This window comes from Lagopus leucura, unplaced genomic scaffold (genome assembly GCF_019238085.1).
Source record: "Lagopus leucura isolate 7727_CA_CO unplaced genomic scaffold, USGS_WTPT01 Super-Scaffold_100012, whole genome shotgun sequence".
NCBI classification, from domain to species: domain Eukaryota; kingdom Metazoa; phylum Chordata; class Aves; order Galliformes; family Phasianidae; genus Lagopus; species Lagopus leucura.
This window is the reverse complement of record NW_024962267.1, coordinates 2,091,140-2,106,478: the sequence shown is the minus strand read 5'-3', so window position 1 is coordinate 2,106,478 and position 15,339 is coordinate 2,091,140. Positions and strand designations below refer to the sequence as shown.

The 15,339-nt window shown below is 32.9% G+C and overlaps 1 protein-coding gene across 16 annotated transcripts in view; it reads left to right on the top strand.

Annotated features, from left to right (window-relative positions):
- LOC122181708 (sodium channel protein type 2 subunit alpha-like) overlaps nt 1-15,339 on the top strand; it is a 56,157-nt gene that overhangs the window by 14,044 nt on the left and 26,774 nt on the right. For 9 of the 16 annotated variants that reach the window (XM_042874371.1, XM_042874367.1, XM_042874357.1 and 6 more), the window contains 6 exons: nt 1,742-2,089; nt 3,670-3,802; nt 4,086-4,324; nt 7,253-7,426; nt 9,541-9,897; nt 12,150-12,635. In XM_042874371.1, the coding sequence (XP_042730305.1) occupies nt 1,742-2,089; nt 3,670-3,802; nt 4,086-4,324; nt 7,253-7,426; nt 9,541-9,897; nt 12,150-12,635 (1,737 nt within the window). Of the gene's footprint in view, nt 1-1,741; nt 2,120-2,582; nt 2,586-3,655; nt 3,803-4,085; nt 4,325-7,252; nt 7,427-9,540; nt 9,898-12,149; nt 12,636-15,339 lie in introns of all 16 variants that reach the window. The other 7 variants (XM_042874360.1, XM_042874356.1, XM_042874364.1 and 4 more) reach the window with 4 other exon arrangements.

Sequence of the window (15,339 nt, the reverse complement as noted above, 5' to 3'; positions counted from 1 at the left end):
TTTTGTCCTTTGACACAGTATTCTGTTTGCAAATGAATGATGCACCCTCTGTGAAAAGCTAGGATTTCCTTTCACATCTTACTTGCCAGCAGCTTGAAGGCAAATATATTTCTGCCTCTACATGTGTTAAAATTGCTGTCATTTTGGCTTATAGCTTTTGTCCAAACCTAGTAGGGATATTCAAAGCAGGCATACTGCTCCTAAGTCCCTGAGGGGCCTGATCCATTTAGCTGTGCTCAGAGCTTGATAGCATGTATTGGAAAGACTGGATAACATATAAAACAGCAGCAAGGGAAGCTTTCTCTATAAAGCAAGGATAGCAGTGCTAGTCAGCTGAATCCTAGTAGATGTGCGATTATTTGAAGGACTGTATTTGGGCCAAATAGTAGTATGACAAGATTGCAAGAGCTGCAGTAATTATTTTAACACTTTGTCAGGTTTCACTGACATCTCCCATAGATGCTACAGCTATTTATATGGGGAAAAAAACAAAACAAAACAAAACAAACAAACAAACATAAAACAGCACTTTTTTTCTAGTCAACTTTACATATTGATAGCAAAACCATTTGGCTGATATTCGGTAAGTAACTCAGCCTGAGGTTGACAGCCAGCATAAAAAATGTCATCCCAATTTATTAAGATTTGGTATAGCTTTAAGAGCAGAAAACTACCTATCATAATGGGAAACACCTGCAAACTGCTATAAGGCAGCGTTACTAGTTCAGCACACATATAATATGTATATATATGTAGCGGTCTGAATATTTGGTTCTCAACATTAATATGGATTTTTATATGCTTTAATTTAATTATAATTATTCTGAGATAAAGGCATTGCTCTTGCATGAAAGCACTTTTCACCTGCAAGCAAATTGAGAATCATCAGAAACCAGTTTTACCATAAAAAAAGACAAGAAGATTTGCACAAAGACAAGGATGAAGAAAGCTTAATGCAAGGTGTCTTTTTTCCACAGTTAGCACTCATTTTATTTATTCATGAATGCTGTTAATAAAATATGTAGCATGGGAGAAGAGCATTCCATTAAGCTTCTATTGTAATTAAAAGATTAATTGCCAACAACCGCTGATTTATTTTTCTCATCTGTAAGAGGATATCTTTGGGTAGCTGTGTCCCTGGTGAATGTTTGCTGTGCGTTGTCTGATGGACACATGGTAGGTAGGTGTTCAGCCTACTGCAGCACTGAGTGCTATGCTCAAAGAGTGCTACTAGGCATATTCACACTGTCCCTCCAGAGTTTCTCCAAGCCCCTGTCTGCTAGTTTTTGAGTACTGCTTATATTGTTTCATCATTATTGAGACTACTGTCAAGAGGACAGACAAGTTCTGATAAGTTGGAATCCTTAGGAGTCCAAGGGATGAAGAAGGGAAGAAAACTAAAAAGACTTTCAGCTCTGCTGTAAGTAGAAGATACAATAAAATATAAATCTGCAAGCCTTGATACACTCCAATATACTCATGAGTCCATACAAACTCAAACTGCATTTTTTGCTCAAACTGCTCAACCTTGCTATGCCTCCTACGCAACTTTTCTTCAGTCCTTCTATATTAAACTAAAATTTCGTATCTACTTCAGTCCCATTAATGAGCACATTCTCCACATAGTCACTGGTACTATTGAAGAAAAACCTAAAAATTCTTTGAAAAGTCAAGAACTTCTGTATCTTGGAACATCAGTTACAGAGCTGTCTTTTTTGTTTTCTATTTAAATCTTTTGCAGTCTTTGCTAAGCATCCGTGGTTCCCTGTTCTCACCAAGGCGCAACAGCAAAACAAGCATTTTCAGTTTCAGAGGTCGCACAAGGGATATAGGATCTGAAAATGACTTTGCTGATGATGAACACAGCACTCTTGAGGACAATGAAAGCAGAAGAGACTCTCTCTTTGTTCCCAATCGACATGGAGAAAGGCGTAACAGTAACATCAGTCAGGCCAGTATGTCATCCAGAATGGTGCCAGCCCTTCCAGCCAATGGGAAGATGCACAGTGCTGTAGATTGCAATGGAGTAGTCTCCTTAGTTGGAGGACCTTCAACTCTAACTTCTCCTACTGGACAGCTTCTACCAGAGGTAATTATAAGCAAACAAGCAATTCCTGCAGTTTTCTTTGGGCACAGAATTTTTTCTTACTGTTCACTTCGGCATGCCTTACCATTTCTTATAGCTGTGAGAAGTAACTTGCAATGGTTTCTAAACTACAGAAGACAAGGGAAAAAAAAGTCCTCAAGCTTGTATGTCTGAGCCTTACAATAGTATTATATTCTCTTTGCCTTTAGCAAGAGATCTGCACAGAGAAAAATATTATGTATATATAAACTAAATCTGCCATTTTGTACACAGTTTTGCCTCAAAAAACAGCTAGGCATTTGATATAAAACTAAGGATATAGGAATAGGAAACTACCTTCAAAATGTGAAAAAAAGTTACTATTCTCATGGTAGTTTTCTATTACCATACATTTCAGTTGATTTCCATAAGCTGTTTCTTCAAACTTCGGAAAAAGCAAGCTTTTTAATACAAAATATTTTAATATGGTATTTTGATAGCTATAATACTTTGACAGAATGTTTTCATTATAAATAAATATTGAGATTTCATTACTACTATACATTTTATTTTCTGTCCTATCTTGATACAGAGCTTCATACAAAAAATTAGATAAAATTACGTTATATATTATGCATATGTAATTCTATTTCAGAAAAATACACACTTGAAAAAAAAAGATTTAGCCATTTAAGTCAAGACCCTTTGCAAAGGAGATAGAACTATTAATACTCAAAAACCTTTTTTCATCTTCACACTAATATAACCTTGAAATCCTCTGAAAGCTTTATTCTTTTTTTGGATAGGGACAAAATAACGAAAAAAGAATGAGAGGTTTGCATGAATGGTAGAATTAGTGAAAAGCAAGAACCAAGATTTAGGAAGATTTTAGTATTACTCTTGTGGTCAGATTCCTGGGCCATGCTCCAAAAGAAGAGAAAAGCATCTGTAAGGACACCTGCATACTACTGAATAGTGCCATGTCTGTGACATTTAAATCAGAGTTGGGTACTGTTTTGAAAAGATAACTAGAAGGTATAGAAAACAGAAAGGAAAATGTAAAAGGACTTGCATACTCTTTATAAGAATATATAATGACTTCTGTATGAGCATTATGGTGGACAAGAATTAGGTAGAAGAAACATTAACATGATGTGATTTCGTCCTCATATAAAATTTTCCAACCATGCTTGTCAGGCTAAGAATGCAGTATATAGAATAATAATTAATTCCTAGAATTATACTAATATAGTCATTAACACGACTAGTTGCTGAAAATTAAGGTGACAGGTTTCAACTTAGATAATTTTTTTCTTGAAAAAAAAATAGTCACTATCAAAAAGACACCTAGCAAAAGTTTTGCTCACTCTGCCACTTAAATGAAAGCCACCTTTGCTCCCATGTTGCTTGTTCCTACTGTTGTCTATTTGTTGCATTTCCACTGAGTTGCTTAAAAGCAGAAAGGTACCTACAGGAAGAGAAATCTTCAGCGTGTTAGAAAGATCTGCAAGTCTGATTTTGATTGTCACTATACGTTTATGCAGTAAATGTAATTTATTGGCTGCTGAAGAGAATGGTTTAATTCCTGAGTACTTCATTTACAGGGCACCACTACTGAAACAGAAATAAGAAAAAGAAGACTGAGTTCTTATCAGATTTCCATGGAAATGCTGGAAGATTCTGCTGCAAGACAAAGAGCAATGAGTATAGCCAGCATACTTACAAACACAATGGAAGGTATTTGATACATTCAGATAAACTGTTTATTAAATCCTTGCTATCTACAAACATACGGTTTTTGCTTATTTAAAGGAAACTGAGTACATTCATAATTTATATATAGATGACAACCAATACGGTCCACAGGTTTTAGGGAAGATTAGACAGTTGTGACCTGTTTATTTAAATAATTTATTTTTTTAACATGTTTTAAACAAGAGTTCACAGAGATTATAATTGAACTATTGATTATTTGTTATTTTTTTCTTGTTCTTTTTTTTTTTTTTTTTTTTTTTTTCAGAGCTTGAAGAATCCAGACAGAAATGTCCCCCATGCTGGTACAGATTTGCAAATACTTTCTTAATCTGGGATTGCTGGAGTCCATGGTTAAAAGTAAAACATGTTGTCAATTTAGTAGTGATGGATCCATTTGTTGATCTTGCTATAACTATTTGCATTGTTTTGAACACCTTGTTTATGGCCATGGAACATTACCCAATGACAGAACAATTTAGCAGTGTCCTTTCTGTGGGAAACCTGGTGAGTGCTTTATCACGCAGTTTGATCTAAAAGTACTATTTTTTCTGAAAGAAGAAATGTGTAAATGCACTGTACTGGCTTTAAATCTATTCTAATTATTATTATTATTATTATTTTTAATAATCCATTTAGAAACTGTATTTATTATTTTCATAAACCAACAGTTTCCTGGAGCCTTTAACTTTCACGAATCTGGTAACTATTGAAATGAAATAACTAGATATGTTTGGAAATGTAGTCTTCACTTGTCAGATTTGATTTCTTGAGGTCTACCTTGGGGTTTTATCTTTAAAAGGTTAAAGGAGATTATCTAGCTTTTACTACAATGTTGATATTCTCTCGCAGAAAGTATTTTTCCTGTGTGCGAAGTTGAAGAAACATTTATATGTCAGAATTTCACTTTGAATTTTTTTCAGTTAAATTACAGTGAAAGAAAGGCATATTTCTTGCTAGCAGTATATACTTGCCACTTTATATGACTGAAAAAAAGTTTTACAAACTTTTTTTGGTAAGAAAGATTATTATTTATTCTCTAGTAAAAAGTACTTTTTATTTGTAAGTCTATTAGTGATGCCATTCTTGGTTTTCATCTGATCTGGAGATTTACAGTGACATTCAATTCTTTTTCTGAGCAGATATGTAAATGTGGCATCACACATAAGTACTTGCTTCTGATGTTCAGGAAACAAGAGGAATGAACTTTGCAAGTGTTTGTTTCAGGGAAGGACTCATACATTTTTTAAATTGTTGCCACCTCAAGTAACTACTGGTAGTTTACACAGGAGAATGTGGATTGATTCCCACAGCATGCAGTCCTGAAAAACCAAACCTATTGAGTCTTTTGAACTAATAGCACAAGAAGATTAGTTTTGAATATTCTGCTAATATTTGAATGGAGCAGTAATACATTTCTCAGCCACAGTGCATTTTAAAGTCTAAACATTTTCCTTATATGTACTGCTAATATAAATGTCTATGACTTTTCAAAAAAAAAAAAAAAAAAAACGTAACTAAAAATAAACATACTGCCAAAAGATATTGTGTGAACTAAAGTTTTCTTTCTCCTGGACAAAGGCTTAGTCTCTAGCATATTCTTGTTCATTACAAATTACAGAACATTGTATTTTAATACATTAGTCTGACATATTAATGTTAGAATGATCTTCTCTCACCATTTACACTTTCAAGATCTTCAGGCTTTTCCCACCTCATACATTTTTTACTCAATGCTAGCAACAGTGATATTTTAACTACCTTTCTAACAATTCAGTATCCTTAATCAGGACTATATACAAGCAATGAATATTATTCCTGCTGCTTCCAATTAAGTTCCTTGTACTAATCTATTAACCTTAGTTATACAGTTTGCATACAAAATATGTTAATCTACTGCTCACTTGTGACATCATAGGCTGTTTGAGGATAAATTAAACAAAGCAAATATGAACAAGCCTTTGTGTAGTATTTAAATGAAATGGAAGAAATAGTTATAAAGTGCAATTATTAATTTTCATACTACTGAAATTCAATGTGCAAGATTTTTAATTATAAGAAAGCTTGAGTTTCAGTCTGCTAAAAATGTACTACTTTTGTGTATTTGTGGATGCCGATATGCTCAAAAAATGTAGTTTGTGGATGGCATGAGTGTGGAGGAAATATTTTTAAAATAAATGCTTTTAAAATTTTTTTTTCAATTATTTTGACAAATATTATGACAGTTTTGTCAATAGTTATTGTTACCTTTTTCTTTACATTTTATTATATTTTCTTTCTTTATACTTATATTTTCTTTATACTTATACTTTCTTTAAAGAAATACCTATTACATTCTTCTGAATATATGGTAACACCTTTCATATCTCAGTTTAATAGTGTATTGTTTCTAGCTATGCTTTCAGTTTCTCAAAAGTATAAACTTTAAAAATTATTAGCAGTTCTAGTTTGAAAATGCTGAATATTTCCACATTATATCCATCTCCTAATTTTCTTAAATTAAAAGCTGTTTATAATTGTCATGTTTATGTACACACAATGTATGTAAAATTAAGCTTTGCTTCCATGCAACTTGCTGGGAGGACTAAGAACAATCTGGATGAAGAATGCAATTGCAGAGCACATCAGTTTATATCAGTAGATTTTTGGATCATGTGGGATAGCTTTTAAGTGTTATGCACAATATTCATATGGTTTTAGTGGCTTTTACATTATGTTCTAAAACTTCTTTATTATACTGTACTTAACACTGATCACTACTCACTGCAAAAATGTCATGCTGGGATTAATTCTGTACTTTCAAAAAACAAAGAGCACTGATCATTTCACAACTGACACCTTCAGATATTTCAAGTAACATTTTCACCATGTAATCCTTTTCATGCAAGGAAATAGCTATCACACGGAAAAATAGCTGTTCCTGAATGCTCTATATCCTTACAAAAAGTCTAACGAAAAAATTTCAGCTTCCACCCATACACTTTGAGCTAAAACAGACACCTTAGGAAGCCTGACCCCAGAAGTCCATCGTAACACTTCTGTTGAGACTGTGGGAAAGGATAGAAATTACTGTCATTTTGTTTTATTTTAGTGGGAGAATCCTTCAGAAGCAAGGCTAAAAACACTAGATCATATCAGTTCAGGTGATGGTGAAATCTTTTAGTTAGTGAACTGGATCTGAGCTGTTCACTGGTAAATATATTTTTTTAGAAGCTTATCAATTTTGTGCCCTCCTATATGTGTCTTGATTTAGTAATTTGCTTTTAACTATAGTCTTTATTGTGCAGAGATACTTAGATGCTGTTTGGAGATAACAGTCATCTATTTTACAGAAACAGGCACAAATAATAGGTAACAGAAATGAAGCTGGAATAGAAAAAATTGCTGAGATATATATTTGTGTCAGAACAACTCAAGTAATTGATTTTGTTTTAGGTATTCACTGGAATATTCACAGCAGAAATGGTACTAAAGATAATTGCTATGGACCCTTATTATTATTTCCAAGAAGGCTGGAATATTTTTGATGGTATCATCGTTAGCCTTAGTTTAATGGAGCTTGGTCTCGCAAATGTTGAAGGATTATCAGTTCTTCGGTCATTCAGATTGGTAAATACTTTGATAATTATATATATATATGTATATTATATACATATATGTGCAATTGTATCACTTCAGAATTGTCGTGATTTATGTAATAATTACCAGTAGTGTAAGGACATATTAGACAATTAAATGTCTCACATATTTTTTCATATATGGCTAAGTTACAAGTTGTAACTGATATGTACAAGTTTCAGGTGTTAGTCAAATGTTATCTTTTCATATCAAATTGTCCTACTGATATCCTATTGTACTGATATCCTTTCCAATCATAAGACTAACCGCTATCTTTTGAAAGTTTTGAATGTTTTCATTACACTGATTTCATTAAGATCCATCAAAGCTGAATATCTGTAAGAACATATCTATTGCCAGTAGAATAAAGAATCATAAGTTTTTTAGTCTTTTTATTTGAACATTACTTTGTGTTCCCTGTAAAATCCTTAAGTACGTCCTCTCTTTACAACAATTTTAATGTGCACTGAGAATAAGCTGTTTTTAGGATAAGAATACTTAAATTGAGATACTGTTGAGCTTGTACTAAAAATAACGTATTTACAGCAATTAGCATTCTACACAATCTGATCTATAGGTAAAGCAATAGAGGCACAAGTGTCATGATGTAAAAGTCTGTCTTATTAGTATTTCTTACGCTACCTGAAACTGTTATTTCTGAATATATGGAGCAGACAGTAGTTTCGTAGTTTATTAGCACCAGCTGCCATGGCACCCAACTTCATGTACCATTATTAACTGACTATAATTTTTAAGTTAGTAAGTACAGTGTCCTGAAAGGACATCTCAAGATCAACATGAAATTGTTGCTTTAAAATTTCCCTTGAAGTAAGCCTATAAAACCCGGTGTGGTGCTGAGAGAAACATGGGTCTAAGTCAGCAAAGAAGGAGTTGGGAGTAAGGAGAAGAGTACCAACTCCTGTCTGTCTTTAGGAACTGAAGCAGTAATTATCTGCGAGTGGATGTTCAAAAATACTAAAACTAAATCTAGTAAAAACACAAAATATGTTCTTTTTCTCTGTGTGCTGCTAAGATGAAATGATGGAGTTTAGGGAAATAGAAATCTCCATGCTCTCTTTTCCCATTAAAATAATATTATTTGTTGTGAAGGAAAAGTTAGTTTACATAAACTCAATTCTGCTATACACCTTGGACCTAGCTTCTCTGATCACATGTGATTAGAACGCATTTGTACACAAGTTAGAATAAGCTGCCAATCACAAGAGATTTTGTAGGAAGATTTATAGCCTTATTTATTTCTATTACATTTTGATAAGCAGTGAAATTATTAATATTGAAATTTAATTGTTTAAAGTTGACTTCTGATATGTAAAATGGTATGTAAAATGAAGAATGTAATCTATATTTCATTACAGCACAGTATGGACACCACTAAGTAGAAGCCCTTCTCTGGAAAAAGCTCACGAATTAAAACTAGTGTATGTGTAAACAGTCTTAGTTGTTTGCTTTAAAATGTCAGGAACAGCAGGGAAAACAGCTGGCTTTCCTGTGTGGCATCTCAGATAAGTGAATCTGAGTTGATTAATAGATTTTGCTAAATTCTCAGGGAAAACTTCTCAATGCTAAGTAGTAATGCAAGTATTTTCAAATAAATTCAGATACTCTGACAGGAATAGACAGTCTACAGCATTTCATGCCATAAAATTCCTTTTAGAAGATGCCATAAATATGTTACAATGCAGGAAAATAAGGGAATGCAGAAGTTATCCATTTAGCATATACTATATTATATCCTTCTCAAGGATTACACAACTATTAGAATTTCCTAAAATGCAGTCTCTTAAAAAAGTTAAAATATTATGAACTTAAAATGTTTTGGTTTTTTTTTCTGCCTCTTGAGTACGTTTTGATCACACATCTTGCTCTTACTTTTCCTTTCTTACTAAATTCTGAACCTTAAATTGTGAACTGTCTCCATAGGTTCCAAATTCACAGAACACAAATAGACAACAGCCAAAGAGATTATATAAAACAGACATCATAACAGATGGCATTTACAAATCAGAACTCTTCATGAATAATGGCACAAGATACCTCTAGAACTATGGTATAACTAATGGTTCCTCTGCATTTTTGTTTTTCAGCTTCGTGTTTTTAAACTGGCAAAATCCTGGCCAACTCTAAATATGCTGATTAAGATTATTGGCAACTCAGTGGGAGCTTTGGGCAATTTGACCCTGGTGCTGGCCATCATTGTGTTCATTTTTGCTGTGGTTGGGATGCAGCTTTTTGGGAAAAGCTACAAGGAATGTGTCTGCAAGATCTCCAGTGACTGTGTGCTTCCACGCTGGCACATGCATGACTTTTTCCACTCTTTCTTGATTGTATTCCGAGTGCTGTGTGGAGAATGGATAGAAACGATGTGGGACTGCATGGAGGTTGCAGGCCAAACCATGTGCCTTATTGTTTTCATGCTGGTCATGGTGATAGGAAACCTAGTGGTATGTGATGAACACTTTTAAATTGTGATGCAAAAATATATATTATGTACAGCTAGGCAATAAGAATGTTTGTCATGCTTCTATTTAGAAGAAACACATAACTGCTTGAGCTAGATTTTGGGTAACAAAAAAAATTATTCTCTTTTTCACTTGTATTTCCATTCAGTAAAGTAACGTTACTATGACTTTAGGAACGTAGGAATGCACCAAAATGACCCACTGAACATCCTACCATGGAGTGATGGAACTAATTCATAGACGTTATTTAAATCCAAATGTTATCTCAACTCATCTTGAAATAATAAAGACTATGCTGCACCAGCTCATGGGCAGCATCTTGCTTGGAAATTTTTCTTTTTAAAAAAGGACTTCCTTGTACTCATTGCAGATAATTCTGACACTAAAACTTCCGACTTAATTAAAATAAAGTATAATGTAGTTTTGTCATAGTAGCATATCTTGAATTAAAGTACTTTTTGCCCTGCCTAGATGTAGAAAGAAACCTGAAATATTTTCAGAGTGATTAGTCTTGCCTCCTAAAAATGCATTTGAGAGTTTCTACTTCAAAATTGTAGAATAAATTTTTATAGAAAAAGTTTAATTCATGCTGACAATTAACGATGAAAGGTTCACATATTTCTTTGTGAAAACTTCTTAGAAATCAGGATTATAATTGGAAGGCACAATTCATGTTTACACTTTAAAATTTCTTTTAACATTCACAGTAAATTCTGAAATGCCTAGAATTTATATTTCATTATCTGTCAAAATTATCTTCCTTTAGTGACTGATTTTAATGATTTATTTTTATGACATGGAATTCACAATGTTTATGTCTTAGTTGTTCAGACAACTTTGCAGTCTTGACATTAGATTTGCAGAAATGTGCAAGCCTGAGAAAATTATTTATGATTGGTAAACTACTCCTTATTTTTTCTGCATTAACTTCTGGATATAAATACTGTTTCCAATACATAGTACTTCATCTTTCCTTCAAATATTTACTTATTCAGATCTGTTGTTGTTTTTCCAGGAACTGTGAAAGTATTATATTTTGAATAGAGTTAAAATGAGAGGTCTAACACATTTAAATAAGGGGAAATTTATTTTGGATAGGATATGAGGTTTTTTTGGTAGATCAGAGGGTTTTTTTTTTTTTTTTTGTATCTTGAAATTATATAAATATGATAGAGAACAAAGCATTTTTCTCAAATTCAGTGGAAGGAAGTTGATGTAGGTTGTCATTTTGCAATGTCATGACAGCTTTTGATGCCTTGTGGCCTCCACTTAATCCAAATATAGGGAAGACCACGTTGAAGTCTTTTCAGCTGTTTACCAATCCATTCCTTTAATAATGTGATTTTATACAAAGTTGTCATATATAAAACTGAAGGTATGAAATGATTTTTTGCTTGTAGGCTTTAGGGAAATAACTGTAGTTTATTGGAGGTGACATTAAAATAACAGTAACAATGTTTGAATTCTGAAGTAACAAACCACAGTTCCCAGGCAATATTGATGCTAGGATTGTTATCTGCTGATGAGGAAAGTCTGTTTTACTTTGAATTCCTATCAATAAGATCAAATAAATTTTTCTTTGTTGCCAAGTGAAAAAGGAAAAAAAACAATTATAAATAATGTAATTATTAGTAACGGAGATTAAAGTAAAAATTTCGTTTTAAAATATTCTATTCTTTTTATGACAAGCTTTATAGAACTTAAGATACAAGAATTAACAGAATATTACAATTTTATGGTATAATCCTTCAAACACTATGTAGAAAATGTAAGTAGGTTATTATAGCATTAGCTGATGTATGTTTCTAAAATACATGCACCATAGAAATCTATCTAATTTTATAGGATGATACTTTTTAAATTCTACTTAACTTCTAGGCGATTCCACTAAGAGATTTAGAAAGAAGCATTTCAGACCTCTGATGGATGTGTACAGCTACAGTTTTGTAATTTTTTTTTTCATTGTACTCTTAAAAAACCCTGCTACATCAAGAAAAAAAAAGTAAAATAAGGAAGTAAAAATGTTTAGATGTTAGCTTGTCTGTTTTCAGCTTCTGGATATTGACCAAGACCAGTAAGGAGAGGTTTTGTAATGGGTATTACTAATTGGTGCCTAAAATTAGCAAGTGTGAATGTTCTTTAAAACAATCTGTGCTTTTTTACATTATCCTGTAAAAATATGAACTTCTTATATGCGTGTATTTATTACATAGCTGTATTCTCTCATCTTTTAGGTTCTGAACCTGTTTCTGGCCTTGCTGCTGAGCTCGTTTAGCTCAGATAACCTTGCTGCTACAGATGATGATAATGAAATGAACAATCTCCAGATTGCTGTGGCAAGAATTCAGAAGGGAATAGATTATATTAAAAAAAAGATACAGGAATTCATACAAAAAGCCTTCGTTAGAAAACAGAAAGCTTTAGAAGAAATCAAAGCACTTGAAGAGCTAAACAACAAGAAAGACAGCTGCATTTCCAATCATACTGCTGTTGAAATAAATAAAGATATGAATTATCTTAAAGATGGGAATGGAACTACCAGTGGTGTAGGCACAGGCAGCAGTGTGGAAAAATATGTTGTTGATGAAAGTGATTATATGTCCTTCATAAACAACCCAGGCCTCACCGTGACAGTACCAATTGCTGTTGGAGAATCTGACTTCGAAAATTTAAACACAGAAGAATTTAGCAGTGAATCTGATATGGAGGAAAGCAAACAGGTAGGAGCTTTTGTGTCTTAACTATTACACTGTAGTCACACATTTACATATTTGTCTATTTCATACTCAGAGTTCTTCAAAATAGTGTCTCACTGTTTGTAACTATATTTTACGTTGTATTATTTTAAGTAAATACAATTCAAAGAAAAAAATTGTGCTATGTGACAGTACACTAAGAATCCTTAGACTTTACATTTTTAATACTCTGTTTATTAGCATTTGGAAGATGTATCATATGGTTATTCATTTTACAATTTTTTAATGAAGTTTTGGGGCTAGCACACATTTCATAAAACATCCTTTGTGTACCTAAATGTGGTTAGGATTTGTGGAATAAGATTCTTGTAGAAGACTAATGTACAAGTGTATAGTTTTGCATATCTAATCAAATACAAATTTAAAAGAAAATGCATTTTTTTTCTGTAGTTAGAGTAGTTTTAAAAATGAACCCTGAGGAATGATAAATAAATTATGCATTTTGAATTATCTAAATTTTTTTGTGAGTAACATTCATACTGATTTTGGGTTAAGAGAATATTGCCTGAACTGAAACAATTCAGACATAGATCAATGCCACAGTACAGCAATATCTCAAGCTGTCCTGGAGGGCACACTGACGTTGTAGTATATATGCATATAGAAGCAATTTACGTGAAAGTCTTATGCTATTCTTACTGGGCAAAGAAACAGAAGTTGTCCTAAAATACAGAAGCCAAGTAGCTCACATACCAGCAAACATGGTCAGGTGATCAGAATATTAATAGAAAAGTTACTATACTGGAGTGATGAGCAATAACAAACTATTAAATGCATTGACTAAAAAAAAAAAAAAAAAAAATTGAAAAATTATTTTCAGTGCTTTTAAAAATATAGGAACTGTGAGGCTTAAGAGATCAGGAACCTTGGATAAATATGTTTTCAATTGGATCAGTTGCTGTTATGTTGTTAGGTAGGTTATTAATACAAAAGCATCTGTTTACTATAAAGCAAGCTCTTCTATAAAGAAATCCTGCATTCATGACTGTATCAGTGGCAAAGCTGCTCTATTTTCAAATAATGCTGTATTCCACAGCAATACCAAACTATATCACATGGGTTTAGCAGATTACCATGACCCAGTTAATTATACTATGCTTTTTTTCTTCAACAAAAACGAGTAACATAAAGTGTGTGAGCTTATTTGCAACAGTAAAGGTTAATCTGCATAAGAAGTGTAAGTTTAAAAGCCAGATATTCCATAGAATTGCTCAGTTACAGGACAAATATTAATTTATACTGTGGTGTAGCATGTAAATTGTCATAACAATTTCCGAATATAAGAGAATCGAGAAGTGCAAATTATACAAATCATGAGCTCAACTAGTATCAGAAAACAAGTTTTCTCTGGGTCTGACAGCTAAGTGTTTTTCACGTAAGCTAATCTAGTGAAAGTGTTTTCTTTCAGTGAACCTTTAGCAGTGTCTTTAAGACTTCTGATATGTTCTGATTCTTTTTCTTTAAAATGAATCTTCAATCTAAATGTTCAGCTTTCCTTGTGGTTAGTTTTGAGAAATACAGTGATAAGTGCCTTCCTAATAACTCTGCCTTACAAATATATATGCTTAAAAATTTTCTGAATATGTAATTTTTTCAAAACTTTTTACTGTGCATTAGGAAGTTCAGAAGGTAATAAGCTGTGGTTACAGGACAAGCTAACCTCAGCAGCAGAGCTCAGAGGTTGCCATCCTCATCTGTTTCCAGATTCCCTAACAGTCTTTACTACCTTCTCTGCCACAGTGCATGTACAAGGCATGTCATTGAAGCAATATAATTTAAACAGCTGTCCCATAGGTATTATTTCATAGTTTCTTCTTTAAGATTGATTATATGGATCAGTTTAACAGTGCACCACTATGTATTTTATTGGAATAGCTGAGGAGAGAACTAATTGCAACATTAATGCAGAAATTCCTCTGCTTTCAAACTGAAGGGTGTAAGTACATCCTACGAAAATGAATTAAGGTAGCAATTTTAAGGTATTTTCACAAGTCAGTTGCTCTGTTCATTCCCATCTCTTCTTGTTTCAGGCATCATACTTTTTCCTTTTTCTAAGGTTACTCTGAATTTTCAGTGCTATGCTAAATCAAAAGTGATTTTGCCTTTTTAAATGAACTTTAAAAGCGTCATTATGGCTGCAGGAAGAGAAATAAAATCCAGATGTCTGTAAAAACAATATGAAAGTGAAAATTACAAGTGCCTGTGGAAAATCAACCAGTGAATGATGAAGTACATACATGTTAAGATGTTGTGGATAAATTTTCAATGGGGATAAAATAAATGTAGGGCATCAGTAGAGCCTTGAGATTTCCATACAGTGTCATGGTCACTACCATAGCAAAGCCGGAGCAATAGTGCTTCCCTCAAGTTCTGCTCACAGAGAACTGTTTACCATGTCACATTTATCTGTACAGCAAAAGAGTACATCTTGTGAATGCTAGCTAAAAAATAGTGCTCTGAAAAATGTGAATTCTGTAGTGATTTTCATTTTTGCTCTGTATTCTTTATCCCACTCTTTCTGGATGATTTTTAGAGAAAAGATTAAGTACTTCTATTTTATTGTGTTCATAAAAATGCACCCGCTTTGGTAATATATGAACAGTTGTTCTGATGTGTGACAGGAGTTTACCAGAATTCCTAATCTTATTCTGCCAAGTCAACAGTAATG